At 44.1% G+C, this 26,888-nt stretch overlaps 1 protein-coding gene and 1 non-coding gene across 2 annotated transcripts in view; both read right to left on the minus strand.

The window, feature by feature from the left end:
- The window catches only part of RPN1 (ribophorin I), a 47,263-nt gene that overhangs the window by 15,529 nt on the left and 4,846 nt on the right, over positions 1-26,888 (minus strand). Inside the window, exons 2-5 of the mRNA XM_078661769.1 lie at positions 15,429-15,493; positions 13,176-13,482; positions 6,384-6,593; positions 2,240-2,432 (exon numbers count right to left, since the gene is read on the minus strand). Coding sequence (XP_078517895.1) covers positions 2,240-2,432; positions 6,384-6,593; positions 13,176-13,482; positions 15,429-15,493 — 775 coding nt within the window. The remainder of the gene's footprint in view (positions 1-2,239; positions 2,433-6,383; positions 6,594-13,175; positions 13,483-15,428; positions 15,494-26,888) is intronic.
- On the minus strand, positions 9,473-9,597 carry LOC144783549 (small nucleolar RNA SNORA65). The gene has a single exon (XR_013601506.1). It is a non-coding gene; the product is annotated as a small nucleolar RNA SNORA65 (small nucleolar RNA).

The following is a 26,888-nucleotide window of genomic DNA, read 5'->3' on the forward strand; positions in this document are numbered from 1 at the left end:
CTTTTTGTGCAATTTATTTTAGGCCTCAAGTAAGAAAAGAAGGATACCTTCCCTTCCAAGGGAGCTTTTTGTGCAATTTATTTTAGGAGATTGCTTTATGTCTTATCCGAAGGGGTAAGGGAATGCTTTGATGCATTCATGTGGGCCTTAGCCACAAAGAGGTTAGCTTCCTACTCCAGGTACCTTCATGAGCAATAATGAACAGGATTCACAGGTCGTGGGCTCGTATTCGGAGCACAGACACCCCACACAGCTAGTGTTGGGGTACGAAAAGGTTCATAACAGGGGGTGGTGATGGACAGAGTATCTGAATTAAGCAGAACACTCCTACCCAGTCAAAAGATCAGGGCTTGATCCATCACCGTTTTTTAGCTCACTGCACCATCCCAGTTCAGAACCTGGCTACATGCAAATTAGTCTGGCCCTGGCCCAGTGCATCATGGGAACAGGGCAGACCAAACTACCAAGCCAATTCTTCACTGGAAAGGAAACAAGCTTCCGGGGACCGGTTTCTGGCATTGCAGCCGTCTTCGGCCTGGCTTGCTTGAATCCTGAGGGTGCAGTGAGCAAGGGACTCACATCTGAGTATACCCTTCCACACTTGTGGTGGCCAAAACGATTCATAACAGGGGGTGGTGATGGACAGTGTATCTGAATTCAGCAGAACACTCCTACCCAGTCAAGAGATCAGGGCTTGATCCATCACCGTTTTTTAGCTCACTGCACCATCCCAGTTCAGAACCTGGCTACATGCAAATTAGTCTGGCCCTGGCCCAGTGCATCATGGGAACATGGCAGACCAAACTACCAAGCCAATTCTTCACTGGAAAGGAAACAAGCTTCCGGGGACCGGTTTCTGGCATTGCAGCCGTCTTCGGCCCGGCTTGCTTGAATCCTGATGGTGCAGTGAGCAAGGGACTCACATCTGAGTATACCCTTCCACACTTGTGGTGGCCAAAACGATTCATAACAGGGGGTGGTGATGGAAAGGACATATTTTCATGGCACTTGAGCAGGGTTTGAATCACAAGATCTTAGCGAGGAAACATTTGATCTAGTTGCTGTTGCAAGCGAAGGGAATGGATTGGAATGGAGACCATCATTGAGCAGAGCCCTGGACCAGCCTTGATGAGAAATGAAAAAACAAGAACTGTGTGCCATCGAGCACTTTACATACTCCGAGGTCACATCCTGGATGGGGAGGGATACGGCTGGAGCCATGTGGCGTCAGCTGAAGACGACAGGAGAGCTATTGCGGAGGGTAAAAAAGTTCCTGGATCCAGGTGGGCACCTGGAAGAGATTTATAAGTGGAGGGATCGGAGGGAAAAAAACTTCAATACAGCAGAGTGTTGCAGCTGCCTTTTAATGTTACTCTTTTTTGGATATTGGCAGATTGGCTTTCATCGTTGCTCTTGCCTTTGCCAACAGGGCATATAAATATGCTATTGGGAGAAGTCTCCCTCAAAAAGACGATTAGTGTTTTAAATGCTATTCTTAAATCACTTTTGCTGATTTTAGGTGCGGAGTTAGCCATGACCATTTGAGATTATAAATATTTATTTTCATAGGGGTCTTCGGTTAGCCCTCTTCATCCACTGGCTCGGTCATTCACATGTCTATTCTGCGTTCAAGAACATATATAATGGCAATGGGTCAGCCCACTCCAGCCACTGGCTACCTTCTCTGGGAGTAATGGCATCCATACAAAGTAATTCACTTCTATACCAGGGCCAACTATGGCAATTTTTGCTTTCAGTAATTTTTTTTATTATTATTGAGGCTTTGATGGCTCCCCTACTATAATGTTTTACAAAATCCACGACAACACCAAACATGATTTGACAAACAACCTATGCCAGACTATCTGGCTTTACCAAAACTCATCTTTTTAACCAGGCTTATTAATTCTTGTTCTAGCCACATGCTTGCGACCACATCGCGCCAGGATACTCTAGAGTAATTGGGCACGTTACAAATTCTACCTGCCCTCCCCGTTAAATAACCTAACCCACCTAAATAGCCCTGGGAAATTTCCTTCATGCGGTTCTATCCATCCCATTGTTGACCTCCTGTGTTGTTAGGCTCGCGCATATTTTTTGTTGCCCATTGAGGCCACAAAGAAGTTTAGGTTTGCAGGTCAGATAAATTCATTAAACAACGGTATTGCGAAAACATACAAGACTTTTATAAATTAGTCTACAGCGTGATACTGGAAAAACCGAATCTATAACTGCTTACCAAGATTGTAAAGGTATTCATAGCTTGGCAGGTTGTAACCAAGTATATAATGGGTCTTCCAGCCTCCAAACAGGGGAAATCGAGGCCGGATCTCCAGTTCAACCGAATCATCTAAGATAAGAAGATGGCTAGTGGAGATGTTGCCAATCTCATCTCTGTAGTACACGTCCTGAGCAGCAGCTGGAAGGATGGTCTGCAAAAGGAACAGGAAACAGGGCAAATACTTAAGTCTACAAAGTTAAAACAATGTCATGTTACTTGGCTTTATATAAGCAATTACATGCATCAAAGATTTCTACAAGGAAAAAAAACGAGAAACAAAAAGAAATAGGCGCATTATTTATTGATCAGTTTTATTATTTAACCAATAGGGTTTAAACCATCAGAAGACAAATTCCAAAAAGACAAAAACACCTTTACTGCTGGAAAAACACAGATTTGGCTTATGTGGCGACCTCATTCTGAAATCACAGCATCAAGTGCCTTCCGATACGCTCTATAAATTCACCGAGCCAATAATGGCTGGACTTCTGTTAATGCACTACCTCAAGGCCTAGCTTGGGATGATCTATTTTTAGAAGGATACAGCAAGATGAGAGACTGGTCTGATGAAAGCTACCACGGTGGTGCTAGGAGCAGTGGAAATTCTGTTGACAGACTAGTGATATTCTGCAGGGGACAAGAAGTCTTTATATCTACTTTGCCTGCTGGAGAACTAGATATTATGTTAGAAAAAAAAGGAACAGCGATGTTATTAGGGGCGAGGATGATGAGAGCTGTAGCACAAAACGTGTCTTCTGAGCTGGTATGTTGAACTTTTAAGGATGCTATATAAAGGAGGAACGTGAAGAGCTGCACTGAATCGGCCCAAGAGGGAAGCAGTCCTAAACCAAATGGAGGGTTGACCCCAAAGCCTTTAACGCAGTCGCTGCACTTCCAGTGGTCGTCAGATTGAGATTATCATCACTCTGCAAATGGATGCCTCGCTCTTTGCCAGAACTTCAGCTGCATGCAGTCCCAATGTGGCAGTCTCTTCGGCTAACTCAGATTGACGCCAGGGTGCTCACTGCTGTCTCAGCGACTGCCTAGGTGTCTGATCTAAACTTCCAACAGTCTCCATTTGAGGCAGTCTCTGCATGCACTGCTTCTGTAGTTCAAGCATCCACTTCAGCTAGGCGGCTTGATCTCTCCTGACTCACAAGGCCCCATCTCATCTCTGCCTGCACTCCCACCACCTACCCTTCGATCGAAGCGACATTCACAACCTGTACGTCAGCGGGTTTGCTGGTGGGTGTATCAAAGGTTTGCAAAATATGTATCGGATAAAAAGTCTGTCTTTCTAGGCTTGGGAAGTACAAGCAAGGTGTGCGTCTCTGGGGGTTTGCAGGGATATATGTACGTGTGTGTGAGCAAAGGTGGTGTCTGCACAAGTGTACTTAACTGTACAGACATGCGTGTCCATGCAGGGGTACGTTCCTGTGTGTATATCAAGGTTTGTGTGTGTCTGTGCAGAGTATATCTGGAAGACTGTGTTTTAGTGCAAGATACACGGGTCTGTTCAGGACATGTATGTTTGTACAGTATCTGTGTAGGGGTGTGTCTGTCGCGTGTGTGTGTCTTCAGGGTGGGCGTGCTCTGGGCATAGCAAAGTCTCTTCAGTGTGAGTAGTTTCTTTTAACGACAACATGTGACATAGCAGAAAGTGCATACACAGGCATGAGTTGCAGATTTTGGGAGAAGGGAGAGTGGTAGGTTTTGGTAAGGGTAGGCCGTGTGCCTGTGCAGGTGTGCATGTCTTTCTCCAAACGGTGTGTATGTCTACAAGAGTAGGAAGAGCGGTTAGGCGCTGGACCGGTCCAGAGATTTTACACGCTCTATCAGAAAAAAAAAACAGCTAGCAATCGATCTTCTCCACTTGCCCTTAACCAGCAGTTTCAATCGTATGGGGATGCAGGGAAAAAACAAGAAAGCCAGAGGAACAGATACTTAAGAGAGAGAATCTGGGAAAACCAAGCAGGAAGCAGAGAATATGAAAAATCATACAGGGGTGCGGGAAAATAAATCAAGGAATACAATAGAATACAAGCCAACGAACCACCGTGTGACAACAGAGAAAGGGAAATAAGGAATAATTAAAACTGTGCAGAAAAACAAGCACACTTGTCACATCGTAGGTTAAAATGCTCAATGCCACAAGGAATATACCCACTTCAGGGCTCAAGTGTAATGTAAACTCAAAAGTACAGATCTGTGTGGATAGTTCAATGGTTCAATAGCCAACTACAAAGATACACATTTAACTTGCAGGTCACGGGTCACATCAAAGGCATAAACAATGGGTAAATGCACCTACTGTAGACCGAGTATTCAGATTACAAATTCTGAGCTCAGTGGGTCAATACAATGACAGTAGAAAATGTAATGTGTTGGTCACAGTTTTAGAAGTGCTAGATGAGTGGATTAATGCACCTACTGCAATAGTTGTCTGTATCCTGTCTTTGACAGGTCATAATGATAATGATTTAGCTAACTCACAGTACACCGCTGACAAAGCCAAACATCAACAAAGTAATGCACTCAAAAATCAATGTTGAAACACTCCTGAACTGCACCAATGTCACACCAAAGACACAAATATCGCACCCTAAACAACGTAAAAAGGAAGTTATACTTTTGCATTGTTTAAAACAGTCTCTTTGTCCAGTAGTTTAAATAACTCAGCATGTGCCTCTATCAGCCTATCTTACGGATATAAGGAATAGGTGGGGCAAGAGATTTCCTTTACAGGACAAGTAGATTTAAGTAACATTTTGTCAAGTGGCAAGTTAAAAGAAAGAGAAAAAAAAAGAATTACTAGCCCCTTGAAGTCAAAGTAGCTTTAATATGCAAAAGCAGAAGCAAAGGAAAATATACTTTAAGCAGCTTCTAGCTTAGCTGAGGTCCCAGAACCAGGAATAAGCAGATGTGTATTATCAGAGATCAGGAGTTGCCTAGCACATTGAAGAGCCCTTCAGAAAGGTTTCTGAGCAATAATTAAGAACATTCAAAATAAGAAATGTTCTTTTAAAGAAGGCAAGGACCAGCCAGGTAACCTGTGCTTGGTGCTTATTAGCAGCAGATCATAAAATACATGCGAGTGCACCAGGATTACTTTACAGTGCACCCATTTGAGAGTACACCCACACAAGGCTTTTATTCCATATATTGCTCCAATGTTTTAGGTTAAACACAGCTTAAATAGAGGAAGTCATTCCTCAGCAGCTAATTGCTAACGTGATTAAACTCAAAAAGCAGTAGCTAGGACAACAACGGGCTCTCTGCAGCAGAAACCCATCGCGCCAGTGATGGCCGCCTGAAACCAGATATGCCCAATTCAACCCAGAGTGCATCAACCACAAAGCCCTACTTTGAATAGGCTGGGAAACCTTAGAAATTCAGACTTAACATGCCAAGAATGTACAGAGCATTTTCCTTATGCTGTAGAACTCATGAGCTGCTGGAAGTCAACCATAACCCCTCGCATGAACCTCTAAAATGGCCTGAGATCCATTCCTCACCGGATCCAATGCACAGGACGCCTCCATTCTTGAGGAATGCTTCTTGCCTTACGCACCCTCGACCGGTCATCTTGGCCTAAGGCTCTTAAAATGACCACCCAATGACAGAGCAAGGATATACATGTTCTGTATATAATAACTTCTGAGGATAGTTTAACAAAAACAAAAAAGGACTTTGCATTCTGGTATTATACAAGACCTAATGGTGAGGTTTTCTGGTTGCACTCTAAATGCACATACCCTTAAACGCAAAAATCCATCATACAAGACTCCTTCTGGCCCTGAACTAAAGTTCACACGTACATGGATACAAAGCAGAATGTTATCAAACATCAAAGCCCAGCTATGATGTTTAATCCATTTTCTTGTCCAGGCACCAGAAGCTTAAGTCACCGATTTTCAGAAACTGGCTTGTCATAGGTACTTTAGATTTACATATCTCTAGAGCACATACTCAATGAACCGAACAGGTTTCGAAAACGTATGTGGTTTCATCAACTTGCTTAGAAAAGTGAAAGCATCAGTACTATAAAAAGATATCCTGCAGCAGAAATTGTAGTAAAAAGCAGTACAATGATGCTTCATACCTTGAATGATTTGACAGAAGATATCCCGCTATCAGGCTGTCTTTGGTAGTCATATCTTGAGAAGGGACCCTTAAGCACTGCGCCTGTATGCTTCAAGTCAACGGTCTCCTCCACAGCAATGTTCCCCCAATGAGATACTTCGATGAGCCGGGTCATGCTGGCAATCGTCAGGAAAGGGCTATTATTTTCATAATGCACTCTAAGGGGATCCTTTCAGAAATAAAAAGTAAAAACATCAACTATTTCAAAAGTAAAACAACATACAATATATCTTATTGTCAAGAAGGATAATTTAAAATCTCTTATAAAAGATCAAACATGCTAACTAAAAATACTGAACAATAACATCTATATTAGCAAACAGCCATCTGCAAGCGTACAGACAAGCACAAACAAATGATTTGATCAACCACTTCACGACACCTGGTTAATATATAACATTACTTGGTACTTAAATCAGAGCTCACATGGTACACCTCACACCCATGAGCAACTAACACCCTACGTTTCTATGTAAGATATAAACAGAGTCCCCACATTTTTAGGCCACATGGTACACCTCACACCCATGACCAACACCCTCAGCTTCTGTGTAAGATATAAGCAGAGGCCCGACATTTTGAGGATGCTTCTGGGCAGAAGCAAGTGTAAGACACCTACAACTACATGTACCATTGTGGCAAATCCAGCGAAACACAGCCTACTGCAGCCCCAATGTTTAAGCCAGCAGCGGCGTAGTGGTGGCTGATCACAAGGTGTCAGCCTGAGTGCCTCAAGTTTAGGCGAGAGTTGCCCCTATATGTATTGGGGCTCAATGTATTAAAGGTCTTTCACCGTCACAAAGCCAGCAGCGAGGAAACTGGGAGACGTTGCTAGTCAATTTGTCATGTATCAAAATGACACAAAATTGCAAAGGAGTTGCCAAGGACAATATTGCAATTCAGGGAAAGGATGCCACCGAGAGTCCTCTTCTCTTTTCACAAGGAAATGCAATAAAATATTACAGAGTAACCGTGTCAGTCTGTATAATGTGCACAGAGCAAGCTCATCTGAGGGCCTGCTGTGGACACTTGAGAGAGCAGGCACCGGTCCCATGGACCAGAGCAAGCGCCTCGCTTCCTTCTTCTCGCTGCCCCTTTATGGAGCAGTGATTGCAGTAAAGACCCTTCACAAATATGATCATAGAAATGGAGATCTCTGCGCACTGCCAGGTCTCCAACTCTTCAGTTTTATCTGGTAGCAACAGATTTCTGCAAATGAATACAACCTGGATCTTACACCCACACAAACAATTTAAGGTCACCATGAAGATGCTGAGCAAGCACCACCACTGCGATGCCACCTGCAAACGATGCCTCTAACATTCAGCGGCACCAATTGCTTTTTCAGTGCAAAACGCTGAATTTTATTAGATTGATAATACTTTGGCGTCATCTGGTGACCCAGCAGTACATACGTAGCATAAACATAAAACTTCTTTAATTGGCTGTTCTCTGCCTTGATTCTGGGGTTCATCCCCACCAACAGGAGACAGTTGCGGCTGCCCACCTCGGGTGTGGAGTATGAAGGGGGCGCTGCACTCGGCGAGGAGGGCCAGAGGTGCAAACAAACAGCGTTAAAAGACTCACTTCTTCTGCTTTAACTTGTGTGTATACAATAACTTAATATTGAGATGTTAGCAAGGCAACTGGATTTTTCCCAGTGCCAAATATTCCTTTATTGAGGTGACCTATCTGTATTGTTCCTTTTTTTATTACACTGATCCTCAGTGAGGAATGCTCAGTGAATTCCATTACAAGCATTTACAATGCAACGGTCTCGCCTTTGCAAAAGTTAGAGCTATTGGCAGGGTTAATTACAACATTTTCATTTATGTGTTGGGCTTGAAAAATGGCATTGTCATTTACAATGCCAATAGCTTAATCTCTCACAAATGCCACACACAAACACACAGAGCGCCACACACACACAGAGCGCCACACACAGAGCGCCACACACACACACAGAGCGCCACACACACACACAGAGCGCCACACACACACACACACACACACACAGAGCGCCACACCCACACACAGAGCGCCACACCCACACACAGAGCGCCACACCCACACACAGAGCGCCACACCCACACACAGAGCGCCACACCCACACACAGAGCGCCACACCCACACACAGAGCGCCACACCCACACACAGAGGGCCACACACAGAGGGCCACACCCACAGAGCGCCACACCCACAGAGCGCCACACCCACAGAGCGCCACACCCACAGAGCGCCACACCCACAGAGCGCCACGCACAGAGCGCCACGCACAGAGCGCCACGCACAGAGCGCCACACCCACGCACAGAGCGACACACCCACGCACAGAGCGCCACACCCACGCACAGAGCGCCACACCCACGCACAGAGCGCCACACCCACGCACAGAGCGCCACACCCACGCACAGAGCGCCACACCCACGCACAGAGCGCCACACCCACTCACAGAGCGCCACACCCACGCACAGAGCGCCACACCCACGCACAGAGCGCCACACCCACACACAGAGCGCCACACCCACACACAGAGCGCCACACCCACGCACAGAGCGCCACACCCACACACAGAGCGCCACACCCACGCACAGAGCGCCACACCCACGCACAGAGCGCCACACACACACAGAGCGCCACACACACACAGAGCGCCACACACAGAGCGCCACACCCACACCCAAAAGAGAATGATGTTTAACCCCTTGCATGCTCATGACGGAACGGTTCCGTCATCAGCGTCGGTGCTCCGGTGCGGATGAGGGAACATTTCCGTCATGAGCCAATACGGTTTTAAACCCTTCAGCACTGCAGCGAAATTCGCGCAGCACTGAAGGGGTTAACACCACCGGCTGTGCAGCTCGAAGTATGAAATAAAACATCCACTCAAACAGAAATCTGTTCAACCTCCTGGCTCACTCGGCTTATCATGTTCGAAGTTAAACCAGCACTTCACCTCCAGTGCATCTTAAATAAACTGCAAAACAAGCACAACAGACAGTAAGAGGATGTGCGAACATTTCAAAGCAACTTGATACAGAACGTGGACACGTGTACCCAATCTTACGGCACAGAGCTGCCCATGAGTGCAGACAAACCCTGTTTCCTAAGTTGGGGTTTGCTCTTAGCGCACCACTGGATTATGACTGCCACCGAGTCAGGCATAGTGGCGGGTGGCTGAACATTTTCATAAGCATGCTCTACCAATTGATAAAATACCCCTAACATGGCAGATCCGCCAACATACAGGCGCGCAAGTAATGCGTAGCATAGGCCGCTCACCCTGTAATACATTGTATTCACACCAAATTGAGCGTTAAACTGCGGGGGTGTAAGTAAATCCCATATGCATTTTTATACAAAAAAAAAAAACCAAGCAGACCGTTTGCCTAAAAGATCTTCCAATACAGTGTATTCTATTCTTAATGTAAAAAGTATTGGCAAAACCAATATACATATGGAAGGGTAGAATGTGCATTTTAGAAAGCATACGCAATAAATAAATAGGTAAATGGACTGTAAGTATGGATGTGAACAGGCAAAACGCTACAGCGCACAGTACATGAATTGCTTAAACGGGGTGGCCAGTAACCACAGTATGTACGCGAGTGGTAATACAACGTGCCAGTAAACTGAAAAGATTGCCCCAAAGCCCCTATTGCATGTCATATGAGATTTAAAACCAAAGGCTACCAGGATGTCCATTATACAGTGTATGAAAGACGCTATGCCTGCAGCACACCGTTTGTGGGCGGGTAGTCTGCTTACTTTACATCCGCTTTGATCAAGCAAGGTCAGTTCCCGACCATGGAGATTGGAAAGTATACACCACTGACCCATTTAATAGGTCACATTGACGGTCTACAACCTAGGGTGCGACAACGTGGAAGGTAAGTGATTAACGGCTATCATAAGCTCCTAACTGGTATGAGGCACTTTTAATATAGTACAAAGGATACAATTTCAACACACAACTCTTCCCCCCCCCCCCCCCACCCCCACCCACACACACAAATAAAGCCTCACTATTGGCCCTGATCGTCACAAAAATGCAGAATCCTACCCCGAACATCACAGGCCTCATTTCGAGACGGCCGCCAGACCCACCTACCCATCAAACCTCTATACCGTGGTGTACGGGTCCCACTGCCCTGGGACATGCAGGAGGCAGAGTCTGCTCACGCTGCCTGCACATGCCAGTCGGCCCTCTGATTGGTTAATAAGGAACACCAATCTGAGAGCTGACTTGAGCATGCAGGCAGCGTGATGAGGGGCTGCTCTCTGCCGATGACGTCAGGGAGAGAAAGAACACCAAAAGAACACCTCCGAATCCTGTCTTGAACTGAGTGACGCCCCTCTCCTCCAATGGCTGGCTCCGTTTAGGAAGCCAGCCAATGGAGAAGAGGGGTGGGTTCAAGTCCCCACACTGTCAACATAAGATCTCTCCCTGCGACTGCGCAAGCGCAGCCTACGCAGGTCTCGACCTAAAAACACAACCTGTGAGGTAAAGTCCTGCGGAGTAAAAGATTGGAAAATGCATCTGCCAGAAGCAAAACTTAGCGAGCTGTCCTTACAGGCTTGGTTTGGGGTCCCTGACCTGGAACAAGTGGCAGGGGTTTGATAGGCTATGTCTACCAACAGTCTAGGGGTAGGAGCTAGCTGTGTCTGTGGACCAGATGTGGGGAGGTGAAAACATGGAACGGTGGCACTATGGAAAAGAGACTCTGGATGTGGGACAGGGGCAGCAATAAAACATTTTTTCTAAATTAATAAATCATCTGTAAGTGTATTTTATAAAACACTGACAAAGACAGTGTGCACCATATGTTTGTGGCACTGACGCGTATAAACGCTGATAACCTTTGATTTTCAGAATTAGTGGAAACACTGAAAATTATCTACCATAATTCAGAAAAATAAATATTGAAAATAGGAAACCGTAATGAAAATGCTACTATTAGCACATAACAAAGACTTTCACATAAAACTCAATACCCTACTAACGTATCTCAGCCTCATGCCAGAAATAGTCCCAGACATGGAAGAAGGGCTGCTACAAGGGGTAGAACATCAGCGCGAACCAAGATGCGCAAATGCCATGGCCAGTAGAACGTAATGGCCGGAGGAGGGAAGGAAACTTTTATAGGTGACAGGGCCAGGAGAAGATGCAACCATTGAGAGGGACGGGATTGTGGGAGGAGAGGGAGCCGGGGAGGGGGCGCTGGAACCAGTTCCCAGAGGAGTCTATGGTAGGGGAAAAGTCATCTTCAGAGTATAAGAGGGGTTTTTACTGGAGGACGTTAAACGGCTAGCACTTCATAATAATTCACTGAGGTCCTTCAGGTTTGGAGAACAAAGACACTGTATTGGCTGGAGGAGCATCATCCTCTCGCAGAAGTGAAAACATAAGAAATAAAATGGTAACACGGGTTATCATTTTTATTTACCTCACTTACTTAAGCAGAGTCTAGGGCGGACGGGACATGCTGATGGACGCGACAGCACGGAGGAGGAATGGTGGCACTGCTGCAAGTCCGCACGTTTGTTTAGCCGGCCATCTAGGGTGCCAAACTGACCGAACCAGAGCGCTCAGACCAATCCCAGCGCTGCTCTCAAGTTATGGAATACCAGCACGAGAGCAGCATCTGGATTGGCGTAGGGGAGCCTGTGGACTGGCGGGAGTCAAGGAGCAGAGGTGCAGGAGACAGCATATAAGCACTTTTTTTATATTCTTCTCCCCGCACTGCCCACAGCGTTGCCCCCTCCCTTGCCCCCTCCCTGCCCACCACTTAAATGCCACAGCAGCCGCCACTGGTTATCGTTCACATTAATCTGCTATACTTTTAAAAAAGTTATTCCATTTTGTTTTTAAAGGATTTGAAATTTGTTTTTTGTTTTTATAGTGGTGGCCAGGAGGTTTTTTAATACTTACGAAGACTTGGATTCCTAGAAAACCAGAAAGCAAAAATCCATAATCCATTATACAAATTAAGTCTGAAAACTTTCATCCAATTTATTTCAGTCATACTTAAAAGGACATCGATGATTTTTGGAAAATCTGCAAACGTTGAAAGTTTCCTTTTCATGGAGGACATAAAAAAGTCTATATAGGAACAGCCATCAGTGATGGAACATCAGCAGCTGAGCACCCGATTGAGACATGCGGTGGAATGCGAGACCAGATATATATATACACAAACTCCGGCTGGCACAGGCATGCAACACTCAGGATCCACCCAGAGAACTTCAGTCTGCCTACATCCAATCCTTATACAGTCTTTCGTATTTCAGAATCACCAACATAAACCACTTAGCTGAAGTGATCAACAAACAATTATACTCACTCTATGCATATGGGCTGAATGGAACACTACTGAGTGGCCAATGTCCATCAGACCTCTGGTACCCTGTGAAGCAACACCCCTCATGCACACCGTTACCTCTAAGAACCCAAGAATAAACACAACAGACAACGTAGCTGTGAATGGTACATCTCAACATCTACAAAGAGAGGGGCTGACAGTTAAACCCTCATAGATAACACTCAAGTTTCAGCCCAAAATATGCCAGGTTGTTGGTGAAGGTAGCAATTCACAGAACAGACTCCTTTTTGGGCTTCCAAAGTGGTTAAATCAACAATTGCTAAGACACCCACATGAAGCAAGCCAGTGACAAGAGGCGCTGTAATTGGCATACACAGAGTTTATATTAAACACAGAACACAAGAGTCCAAGAGACATTCTGAGGCATACCTGACTTAATGGCTCAATGTCTTTAAATGGCCCATACTCGATGACGTCTTCTGATCTAGTAGGGTTTCCGAGCTTGGTATAACTCTCAACATTTCTGGAAGCAAGCTTCACGCGGGTTGTTTGAGTCTTAGTTGGGTACGGAGAGAAGAAGTAATGATTTCCCTCAAATATGACCGACTGCTTCTCTGCCTGAGTTATGTGCGTCGGGTATGGCTGCAGGACATGTGTGTAGACTGTTTCTATGGTGACTTTAGTTTTGGATCCAGGAGAAAGGGATGATGGCAACTTAACCAAGAACTGTTTTACACTGAAAGAGAAAAAGTTATATATATTATTTTACACATGAAATGCGCCTTAGTTCAACAAATAGATTGGAAAGCAATGTGCAAACCTTTATGACCATCAGTGGAAAAAAATGGTTTGCAGCCTTTCTCTGTGTATTCAAAGATAATAACCTTAAAGATAAATGTTCCATTTAAGGTGCTCTTAGAACAAAAATGTACAACTATCCCTCTGATTGATGTCCTCATCAAGCCAGAGACATCTACGACAGGGATAGCAGAGATATTTTTTGCACGGCAAAACAGCAAAGTTTTCTTTTGAAACACACGATGGACAATCAAATATGTCAAGTGTTTACAGCATCACAAAAATCTCCACTTGCAATTCCTAGGTAAAAAGAGACCTGTTTAGTAGGTAGCGGCATAATCACTGGATCCAGACCGCTCTACCCCCTGGTCTGCAATCTTGAAGACAATCAATGAACACTTCTGTAATTGGTGCAGGTAGAAATATCTTTGTGCAGTGTATTTTAACTGATTCCAAATGGTATAGGACTTTATAGGCTTCCGAGTGACGCAGCCCAGCTCGCGGTGCTCGGAAGCAGGTAGGACCGATGAAACACATCAGCATCTGGGCAGTTTGTGAAAGCCATCACATTACCTCATTGTTTCGGTACTGGAGAGTAGTTGAAAATTAGCGGATACACGTGAATGTGAAATTAGAGATTGGTAAAAATATGGAAATACTGACTAGAATTTTATCAACGAGTATGTATGATGAGCAATATAATAATACTAGTACAGAAAAAAAGCACATTTCGTTTTTTTCCCAATCAATTTTTTAAAAAGCTGTACAAATACCCTTCTACGGTGAAGGAAAAGAAAAAAGAAATTGGGATCCAAATATGACGCCATACTGGGATTCTAATACCAGTCCTAATATTACAAACCAGCTTCTTTAGCGCACAAAAAGAATGTTTCTAACATCAGACGGGTAACGTCTGAAGACATGTGAGATTTTTACAAGTTTGAGAGATAAAACAACACGATTAGAAAAATGCATGAAAAGGCATCAAAGTTTAGAATGTGAGTGTTTGAGGCACAATGACATTGAATTTGTTGACGACAACTGCTTCTACCTCGGCCGGATTGTAGTAATTTGGGAGGTAAAATAAGACCAGTGTTGAAGAGTAAGTATTGGTTTGCTCTTATGACGTTAGATGGCCTGCTTCAAATCCTGCATGATAAAGGCAAAGTAAGGGAATGTCAGGTTTCATTTTCAGCTACTTAAGAGAGCTACAGCCTTCAAAAATGTGATACCGATTCGTGAGGCAGCAATAAACCTTAGCTCAAAGTACTAAAATTGTATATCTTTTTAAAACCCAAAGGAAGATGCTGCTGGGATACTTTATCCCCGAGCTAATGACCATCTACATTGATGTACGACTCAGCTGAAAGAATAAAAGGAAAGATCCTTCCAAATCGGAGGAGGTGAAAATAGCTTTTTTTTGTGATGTGGAGGCCAGAAATAATTCAACACTTGAACACTACGGCATTTGGGGTGCATTATATGAAGGGTACGTAAACTGGTGATATTTGAATGTGTTAGTGAGATCGGTATCATAAAGAAAGATGTGTTTGAATGTTAGCAGTAAAACCAGTCTGCTGAGTTTTAATTTGTTAAACAGCAAATTTTGCTTAGCATAGTGTTAACATAATACTTGATTGCAGAAGTATGTAGAATTTGTCATTGTTGCCAGTGGTTTTTTCAATAAATAACATTTTGCACAACAGGAGGTAACGCCGACAAACTCAAACGCCCCAGATAAAAATGTATTGTCATTACAGCCAATACTGCTGACAAATTCAAATACCACAAAAGCTGAACAATTTAGAGTATAACGGCCCCTGAAGTGAAAGTCACTCAAAGCATTCGGGTCAACTTTTTTATTACATGGGAACCAGGTCTTACCTTTTACCCTTGACTTTAGATTCACGTATTTCCAAATGACCATCCTCCTCACCTTCGCCTTTTACCTAATCAAAATTAAAAACAATGCAAATCAGAGATAAATATTTTTACACGTACATAGGCAGAAAAACAAGGTACACTGCTTGAAATCACAGGAAGAACCTTTATATACCTAGCCCACGGCTGGATGTGAAAAAGTCTGCAGCTCCAGAAAAATACCAGTAGGCTAAACATGCCGAAATTTACTATGGGAAAAAATGGCCATATAGATGACAGGACATGCAGTATTTGGTGCTCGATGCACCAAAATACTCAACAAGACCCATTTTTGGGACAGAACTGGTAATGTGTGGAACTTATTGCACCAGGTGAATTTATCGGGTGTGATAAATAATGCAATCTACAAGAGGGAACTTCTTATCGAGGAATTGGTCTTTAAAATGGACGGAGGTGCAAGTCAGTTTTCAGTAATCCACGGGAGAGCTCAATTTCCTATGGCACAATATACACGAGGGGATAGAATGTATAACACTAATTTTTCCTACCTGCAAATTATATCTTGTTTTTTTAATGAAATAAACAAAGCAATCTAGCCAAGGAGTCCTCTTTAAGTAGGATTCATACGCTCTGTGGCCATGCTGAGCTCAGGTGATCCCTCAGCACTCGAAAAGTTTACATGTCACAGAGTCTTGGCAAAGAAGAAATCCTTTACCCTGACGCTGGGAGGAGATTCTGGATGTGTCAAGAAGGTAATCCACTTGACTCCGCATCATGAACAAAGAAACCTTAGGCACACATGAAGTCTGTCTGCATCCAGTTTGCATGGAACTTCTATGGGATGCACTGCACCATGTCCTTGCAGGCAGAATAATACAAAGAAAGGCCGCATTTTGAATGGGAGACAACGAAGGTGACAAAAGTCCTGCGAAGGGTGTCCCCTCAGTGAGGTTGCGGTGGTTTCTCAGGGTTGTCATCGATATCACCTATGAGGCTTTGAGAAGTCAACAGCTAACCAGAACTAGGGATTTTCAGAAGATTTTAGGTTTTGGATGGTAATCAAAATGCCCGTTCAGCTGAACGTTTTTCCAGAGAATGCAAGTAGTTTTTAAGAACATGGATTAGAACGTTATAATAGCTTTAACTCTGCTTAACAACAGTTTGTTATTTCACTTTTTTTAAAGATTTATTGTAATGAATTTGCATTTACCCCATACCACAGTACTCACTGACAGTGTCTGCAGGCCCTGGATACAAGATATGGCCTGCAGTGACATCCTCCACCCAATAACTCTGCACACAAGGAGGACAGCATGATGCTAAGCTCCGCAGGCACTATGTGTGACCTTTAGCTGTTCACCTTGATTGCTACTGTCCTAGGTACGGGATGTATCCTAAGCTATATACTCTGCCCAGAACTACAGACTCTAGTACCTAACATATACCACTGTTGAAGCCACATCCTGAACACACAGTCTACACTAGGCGCAACCTTCACGATATATAAAAGTCTGTAAAATAAAAAAAAAAAATTAAAAACCTTCAGCCACACCAAAAGGGCATTGCACACAGGGTTTGGTCTTTGGCTATATCAGGAGGCTTGCAGCCATGCCTTATGCCCAGTCCCCACAGGCGGAGGCCTTCTGACACATTCAGAGCCCAGTACATATTTCTGAAATATTTAAAGGGAATAGTATCATGGCAGCATGTTTTATATTCCAGCTGTCCCAAAAAATCATGATTATCTAAAATGACTTCCTCCACTTGTACTAACCAGCACTTTATCAACAGCATATAAAAAAAAAACGTATGCAGAGATCTGATTTTGGAAATGTATGTGAAGGTTTGCCACACACTGCAAAAAATATAAGGAATACAAATTGTTTTTATTCTTTTGTATTCAGCACCATAAAAGCCTCGATTACAAGTGCCCCCAACTTATCCCTTTTATTTTGCCACCACCAGAATTAGTATTTAAGTGTCCTAGTAATTTCAAGGTGGAGAAATAATGGGAAATATGAGATTTGGCAGAATAAAACACAGTAACAAGTGTATCCGCAAAAACCTCTTTATGTTCTTCTCAACCCGTTCCACGCCCCCTTTAAAACAAATTGCGGCTTTCAGTAACTGGAATCTCCATGTTTAAAGCAAAATCTTGCAATTTCGAAGGACCCAGTAACTACTGTTACCAGGTTCATTGCAATGTACGGCACACTTGTAATTGAGGTCTATGCTACTATTACATTAACACCCAAAAATGGTTACTTCCTTCCTTACCACAAGGATGCTCAAGACATCCTAGCACCAGCCCCAACACAACGAAATAATAAGCTAACACACCTACAGAGCAACGAAACGGTGCATCACAATATCAACACAATAAAAATAACCTTTCTTCCGAGAGGAGTTGGCCTAACGGCTAGGGCGGTCAACCTCGATTCTTGGGAACCGGGTTAGAGTCTTGGCAATGACACTGAACATCCTGTGATTCTGGGCAAATCACTTAATCTCCCTGTGCCTATCAAAAATGAATGTGTCCTCATGCAAGGCAACTGGTGTTATGTAAAGCGCTCTGATACCCGATACCGGGTCAAGTTTGCGCTATGTAAAACTTCATTAAAAAATATATATATCAAATGAACTCTTACCAAAAGGTCTTTTCCAAACCGATTATCTTATGTGCCGATTTCATATTGTACATTACATTATATACCCAACTCTATACCGGTCCTTCCAGTCATGAACATTCCTTTAGACACTCCTCTATCCGAACTAGTAAGCCCATTGTGGTGTATATTTTATTAATTTAACAACAATAAAATATAAACAAAACCCACCACTAACACACACACAACCGAGTAGAAAACGCAATTGCACGATTGTGTTGTCTTGTGCTGTATGTAGTCTGTTGCATTATTGTTTGCCTTTTGTAGTAGTGTTTTATGTTATCGTGTTGAGGTGATATATCAGCAAAATTCAGTTTTTTTCTATTTATATTAACTGGTTTGCCTCAGTTTTCAAGTAAGATTAAGGTAACCACAACCCACTGCTTCAGATCACTACTACCTAGACCACAGCTTTCCAAACTGTGTGTCGCGCCCCATGCGTAGGTGTCGCGCGATCAACATGCTGTTTTGATCATCCCCACGGGCCTTCCAGCAAAAGGCAGAGTGGCGCTGCAGGGGCTCGAATATGAACAACAACAAAGCCTTAGTAGCACGTTAAATGGTCTTTCAAAGACCTGTGAAGTGCTCGGGTGCGGCTGTGTGTGTGTCCGGGAGCCGTCTGAGGGGCACTACCAATACTGAGACATTACAACATCACAAATTGCGATTGGGCAGACCCTACAAGCAGTGTTTTCCTTCGCAACAGCGGTTTACCATAAAGGGAGTGTTTCTCGAAATACTTGGCAGGCTTTTCTCAGTCGTCAAAATGTATCTGGGAAGGCTAAAAGATGTTTTATAAATGAAGAGTGTTGCAGCTCTCACCGGTGTCCGATGACTGATGCCGGCCACAGTTTTATGTATTACTTACTTTAATCTCGCCTTTGTGAGAAGACCAGCCAAGACAGTCGCCATCAGCACTTATTTATTACCGCCATTAGGAACTATTCTATCTGGGATTCTGCAAGTCCCTAAATTACCCTGGAGGATGAGCTAAATCTGACACTAATGTATTGGTTTTATCAGTTGCTTTTTGGGCGAAGGCAGTCTTTTTTTTTTACTCTTTTTTTTGTCTGCTTTAATTACTTTCACATCTAGATAATGTGAATCTGTTGAATTGCTGTCGCAAGAAGGATCTCTGTCCTTGTCAGAAGCACGAGGCCAACTGGACATTTTGCTATCTGCCGTCTGCTTTCTCGCCCTCCCGCCTCCCGCTGCCGGACTCCAACACCATCCCAGAGTCGGGCTGCCGAGCGGAGCGCGGTGCAGGGTTGAGACTACTGGTCCCAGCAGCCTCTGCGGCGCTGCCGCGTCAAGCGCGCGCCAGGAGGCGCTTAAATTCGCAGTAACCCCCGTCTCGCGGGACGCCGGGCGAAGCCCGGGCAAAGGGCGGGCCGTCTGAGGCCGTCCGAGGTCGGCCAAGGTTGGGTTGGGCCAGGGATTCTGCCCTTCCTACCAAATGCCCATCATTGGATAAAGTACACCAGGCCCGCTGAATACCAGGTAAACATACTTCTCATTGCTGTTGTGAGCTATAACATTTTGTCTAAAGTGTACTTTTGCTCGACCAAATGCCTGGTAAAAAGTCAACCCCTGTCTCAAACACAATGGAGAACTATCTTGTCCAAGTTGTGACGAAAATTAATAGTGATAGAAGGACTTCTCTGGGATTAGAATCACCTATACAATCACCACTGGTTGATAAAGAGACAGAGGATTCATTCGCTTTGCTAAACAACAGCCTCTTGGGTGAGGCACACGACTCCATCCTGGTTACAAATAGCATTCAGCCCAGTGGCATAGTAGCTAGCACTGAAGAAAACAGTGACATTGAAGCCTTGACTGTGCTCTCTACAAACAGTGAGTTTATTACCTCCACTGCTCCCCCTATTCCTGCACCGAGGGTTTCAGGGGGCAAAAGAAAAGCCATTCAAAAGCGTGGAGGTCTAAGATCAGCCAAAAACAAAGTTGTTTTGCCGCCAAGGAAAACAACCGACGAAGACGAGGAAGATCTGACTGGGGAAACTTACGTGACCCTTTCTAACGATTTACTTCAGAAACTATGTTGCCTGATGGATACAAAAATCAAAGGGATGGTAAAACCCCTGATCAGTAAAATAGACAAATTAACTGCTGAGGTAAGCAAACTGGAAGGTCTATTAGGAAAAACTCTGGGGGAAGTAAGAAAACTCCCAGAAGTTATTACATCAAGTGTCCAGCCATTGATGAGTGAAATTCAATCTTGCAAATTAAACGGACCGACTCCTGTTGTTGCACCAAACCTTCCGTTGACTTCACTGACAAACCCATCTGATAGGCCCTCTGGAGATGTACCCACTGCTTCACTCTACGGGGAATCCAATTCCTCGGAAGGATCATCTGAGCTTGTTGTGGAAGCTTCACCATTAGTCCTCGTTCTTGCTAATGTACCCCCACTAGCTCCAGGCGATGTCGAATCAACTTCATCACTGTTAAATAAATCGTTATCATGGCTAACTAATAATATGGCCATAACTGCCTGGGGCAAACAGCAACTATCCGAAGAGCTGGTGAACGCAAGAAGGGTTGAGTGGATTGGGAATAGGGTAAAAAAATTCAAGGGGGATTGTGTCGTGCTTAGCTTCTCTGACCCCGAGGTTTTGCCAAATATCTTGCCTAACCTTCACCCACCACAGAAAAGATCTACTCCAATTGTCCCATTGACCTTAGATTTCTTCTATCCTCGGAAAGGCAGAGGCCCCAACTGCAGTACATTAAGAACAATATGGAATGTTGTAACTAAGAGGGGCAGCAAGAATCCCGATTTTGCTGAGTGGGGCCTAGGATTGGAAAATAGATTTTCTACTCTTTCCAACTTAGATGCATGTGACTGACTACCATCCAACCCCATCACTTTGCTGCAAATTCCTATGGCTGCACGTCCAATAGTGGTGTCTAGTTGCTCAATAATTTCACAAGATGTGACACACAATCTTGTAACTAGAGCTGGACTAACTACAGCAAATATAAATGTCAATGGTATTGATGATTCAACGCTAACTGGGTCAGTTCACAGTAATTACCCAATAACGGTAAATGCTACCGGGAATTTATTGTCTTGGAATATTGCTGGGCTTTGTTCCAAAATGGATTGTGGAGAATGGTTTGGGTTTGTCAGTCTGTACGATGTTTGTATTTTTCAAGAGACGTGGGCCTGTGATCCTGTGTTTGCATTGGGCTACTTGAACTTCTATGTTCCGGCCACCAAGGGCCCAAAAGGGCGTCCGTTGGGGGGACTCACCATATGGGTTCGCCAGTCTCTTATGATTGATGTGAGAAACATTGAGCTCCACCAAAAAGACATCCAGCTCATTCGACTAAAGGGTAATCCATCTACCTCCATTGATATCTACAATGTATACGCTAGAGGGGGCAGTGTAGGAAAATCCGAGGTCCTTTTGTCTTTGTATAAATTGTTAGAAACTCACTCATCTGGGAAAAACATACTAATAGCTGGCGACCTAAATCGCACTTTCGAACCACTAGACACTGGCGAGGCACATTTGGGTACGGAGGAAGATATGTTCTGGGATATCCCCGTTCTTAATACAACCCCAATAACACGCTGGACTGAGGATATCCTTGGTCTAAATGCAATGTGCCTCGAACATGGGTTAAGGGCCTTGAATGGTCGGACAAAGTCTGATAGAGTACCAGCTATGACATTTAATAATGGTAGAAATAAGAGCCGCATTGACTACGTCATATGTAGCTTGCCCCTATGGCCAACTGTCATTGATATGGTTGTTTTGGAAAGGCTCGAGAGTGACCATAACCCTTTATGTGCTCTCCATAAATGGTGGCTTTCTGATGCTGTTTCAAGTACCAGTGCTGAATCTCTTCCACCGTTGATTGTACCCACCAATGATTTGCGCAGGCTGAGGTGGACAAGTGTTAGAACAGACCCGCTGGTTCTAGAAAAAATAAGCATGGCAACTGATAAGGCTATACTGGCCCTTGAGGGAGAGGCTGGGCATTCTCCTACTCAAAACAATGTTACCAAGGTCCATGATGACCTTTTCAAAGAAATAAAACGCCATTTCTTAAAACCGGCAAATAAAAAGAAGTCTGGGGCCTATAGGCCTGCTAAATGGTATAACCAGGATTGTAAGGGGGCTAGGGCCCGCTTGGGTGCCGCAATCAAGAACAAAAATTTGGAGGCTACTAGGATAGCTAGGAATCACTACAAACATTGCATAACTAAAGCGAAAAAAGACTGGGACGAAGCCCATTGGAATATGCTAAAGAGTGCTAGCGACCAAAATCACTCCAGGTTATTTTGGCATATAGTCAAATGGGGTCACGAGAGGCTTGAAGATGCCAGTACAAATAATGTCCCCCAGGATGCCTGGGTAAAATTCTTTAGCGTACAATACGCTTCCAGTGACCAGTCTGTTGACAGTATATGCCCACCCTCTTCTTTGGCAGAAGACGACATTTTTACGCAGTGTGAAATACTGACTGCCCTCAAAACTGTTCAAAGTGGTCGTGCCCCTGGCATTGACGGGGTTCCAGCAGACGTTTTTTTAAACGACACTGTAAGATGGTGCAAATATATTCACCTGTTAATAAATCATATTGCCAGAGGCGCAGATATACCAGTAACATGGCGGGGTGCTGTCATCATCCCGGTATATAAGAAAGGAGATCGCGCTCAGCCTAGTAATTACCGCCCTATTAGTTTGATCGACACTATCCAAAAAACAGTGGGGCGAGTAATTGTTAACAGGTTGCTTGATTGGGCTGAGGATAACAACATTTTATCCCCCTATCAGGCTGGTTTTCGCAGGGCAACCAGCACTGTGGACCAAGTCTTCCGTCTCCAACTGATTCAGTGGAGGACCGTGGTGTTAGGCGGAGGCAGCCTGTATGCAGCATTTGTTGATTTGCGGGCTGCCTTCGACCTGGTACCAAGGGCTAAACTGTGGGAAGTCCTTGAGACTCTTGGGGTCCCTGGGGAACTGTTGTCTTTAATCATGCGATTGCACGAGGGCAATTATGCTAAAATTCGCTGGGGTGGGTACGGAAATGACACCGCCGAATTCCCAGTTGAGCGTGGGGTTCGGCAGGGTTGTTCAATGGCCCCTACTCTGTTCACCCTTTTTATTAACGGTGTGGTTTCTTGCATGCAATCTCAGGCAGTGGATGCTCCCTCTCTTGCAGGTGAAAAAGTTCCAATTTTAATGTTCGCCGATGATACTTTGATTTTATCTAAAACATCAGCTGGGTTGCAAAAAGCATTGGCAATATTTGATGATTTCTGTGTAGAGCACGGATTGGAGGTGAATGGGTCTAAGACAAAACTCATGGCTTTCAACCCCCACAGAAATTTTAAACCCAAAATTTCTCTGAGTGGTCGTATCCTGGAGGTTGTAAAATCCTTTACTTACCTAGGGATTCATATTTCAAATGACAATAGGTGGCAGCTACATCTTAATATTGCTACTTTAAGGCACAAGCAATTAGCTGGCACAATCATTAAGGAGCACAGAAAATCGCTCACTAAGCCCATCAAACCACCATTGATAATCTATGAGGCAAAAGCAATAGGGTCTGCCCTGTATGGTGCGGAGTTATGGAGGCACGAAAATCTTCAGGAACTCCAAACCTCAGAAAATAAATTTTATAGGACACTGATAGGTGCCCCCCAGAGCAGTCCGCTATTGCCCCTAAGATATGAATTAGGTAGGAGAGAGATTTCTGATAAGGCCAAACTGCGCCCGATCTTGTACTGGCGCAGGCTTTGGACCACGCCGGAGCTCTCCCACTATGCGAATGGGTTTAAAGATGTTGTCAAAGCCGACTGCTATAATAAAATCAAATGGTTTAAATCATTAAAGATTGCTTTGTTCGAACTAGGACTTAACGCTCTATGGACTGATCCAGCTGGGGCTTTATTTCCCTCCAAGTCCACTTTAAAAAACATTTATTGGGAACATGTTGTTAATAAGAGCACGCTTAGCATAAATAGTGGGTCTATGACCACTAGCTATCTAGAGATCAAGCTGTACCCAATTTATGAAATGTATTGGGACTACATATCAAACCCCAGGACAGGAAATTGCTTTTTCAATTGAGGGTAGGTTCCCTCCCCCTCTGTAATCTAACACCTAAATGGAAAGCAGGGGGTGTATCAATCTGTCCAGTCTGTGGGGTAGGAAATGAGACTCTTGGCCACTTTCTGTTCTCTTGCCCAATGTATTCTGCACCTAGGCGAGCTTGGTTGGCTCCTATGTGCAGGAACCTAGGCACAAAAAGCAGCATGGTAGCATTGCGGATTGTAAGATCTACTTCTGTAAATTGGATTATAATTGCTACCGCAAAGTACCTGGGGTGGGCCTGGACTATAAGGCAGAGATTGTTGGTAGGGTAACCACTTATCGTTTAGTCAACAGTAATTGTTAGATACATGTCTATTCTCTGTAATAATTTATTGTAATCCAGAGACTGCTAGACTATTGTCTATTCTCTGTAAATGCCGATTAGTTGGTCAGAGACTGCTAGACTAGTGTCTATTCTTTTTTAATGCAACATATTCATCTCACGTATCATCGGTATGAAATTTTATGATATGAATTTTTTTACATTTGCCTCTTGTGATTATTATTTTGGCACCTTTATTTATAATGAACTTGCACCTGCTATTTTACATGTGTATTGTTTTTAAACATCACCTATGTGCTTATGTCTAATTGACTATGTAAATTTAATCGTTTTTTATTACATGTTGTATGTCTGCTTTTATGAGTAATACTCGAATAAAGCACTTTTGAATTTTTGATAATGTGTTGTTTCTATGTTGTTTTTATGATGCGCATTTCATTTTCCGACTTGGCAAATTGAGTTCATAAACTCTCATATCAGGGGTGCCTGGTGCAAGCTCAGCATCCCTTCAAAGTACCATTTGAGAAGACTTGAAACATTCTTACCGATTATGGATTCAGGCAGAGCTAGTGATCATCACCGGAACCTCAGCTTTCCAGTTTATGAAAATATGCATATTTAATTATGAAATACGTATCTCCATTTTTAAAAAATAAACTCAACCATGTGGGTTTTCTTCAGATCCATACAAACATACCTACATTATCTGTGTGTTAGGGGGTTGTGTGTGTGGGGTTGTGGGTGGTTTGGACTAGCTCGCTCGCATTACCGTGTCCCTGAAAAAAAATTCGCAAAAAGGTGTGTCACCAACATGAAAAGTTTGGAAAGCTGTGACCTAGACGGTGATTGTTTGAGCCCAGGAAGCCCCTAACTCCTCCATTCCCACTCGTCTAAAACAGAGTTTGAGTTACCCTTGCAAACAGTTCACGTGCTGCGTTGTACGAAATGTGTACGTCGGTGAATGATAAAGGTGCTTCAGTACTACTGAAAAGAGAATGGTACAAATCTACATCTTGAATGAATAAAGTGCACAGCTTTGTTCGTTCTGAAATGTACTTTATGGGGACTATTTACCAATCGATGCTATGAAAGACCGTACTCACTGCTGAACTTCATCACACAAACGTAATTTACAACAGTATAAAAATGCCCACCCCTGCTGTGAAAAGCGCTGCACTGACATAAGCCTGGGGTGGCACGCGCCTAGCAAGGCGTGCAGGCTGCACGTGGTGGACTCCTTGTCATCATTCACTGCCAGCACGAGCTGCTCTCTGCTGACGTGTCCCGAGCCCGGCGCACATGCGGAAGAGCCCGCGGCGGCCTCCGATTGGCCATCTACCACGCACGGCAGCCTCCGATTGGCTGCTTCTCCTGTAAGCACACACTGCTACTTCCTCCAGAGGCAGGCAGATGGCGGGGCCGCCTCCACGGAAGTGTGCTCTTAATCAGGGGCCGCGAGGTTATAGCTGCGGTTACTCTACTCTTAGGTAGTGTGTTCAGGGGTCCTCAACGACAACATACACCTTAGCGATGCCAATGCATGCAAGAGGAAACAACATGCAGTAAGTTGTATCGAAAAGGTTGGCGTTTCTGAAACCTTTATTGTTGCTGTGAGGAAAAAAATATATAATAGACAGTAGCGTTCTGAAAACGCCACGTCGACTAAAGTGCTTTACTGCCGGTGGGAAGTCTTTGCTCTTAACTTAAACATAGAAACCTGCCACATTAACCAGAAGAAACTGGAAATCAATTCAGGGGGGCGTGACAGATCACCAAGGACTGCTTGTAACGTCCAAATAAACAACAATAACAAGCTCCACTACGGTGCCTCATCTAAAAGAGATCATACTGAGAGTGCGTGCTGCACGTGAATGGGCGCCGTTTAACAGTGGAGAACCTGTTACCGAGTATTAATCCCTTGGGTGCAGGGAAATATGTATCGTGCATGAACCTCCAACTGAAGAGTTGCTGGTGAACCCCTGTATTCCAAAGACACAGTTGAATACAAACGGGAAGCAGTTGGCCCTCCCGGTAGGTAGATCACACTCTGACTTAAAGGCATAACATTTATTCAACATCTTTGACAGCGGTGTGTGCAACACTTTAAACCCAAGTCTACCCCACACAAGTAAACCATAAAATAAACTATCCAGATGAATATGGAACACGAGCAATTAAGCACAGTAACGTGCAGTGTACGAATAGGGCGGACACCTTAGACCACAGCAACGATGCCAAAAAAAAAACCACTTAGATGCGAACTAGTTCCCAAGAAGGCACTCGTCTGCCGTACAACCGATTGTGATATTGAAGAGCACGAATGAATGAAACGAACTTCTACATAAATGCACTGACTAGAAACAAACAGCCCAGCAAA

This window comes from Lissotriton helveticus, chromosome 9, assembly GCF_964261635.1.
Source record: "Lissotriton helveticus chromosome 9, aLisHel1.1, whole genome shotgun sequence".
NCBI lineage: Eukaryota > Metazoa > Chordata > Amphibia > Caudata > Salamandridae > Lissotriton > Lissotriton helveticus.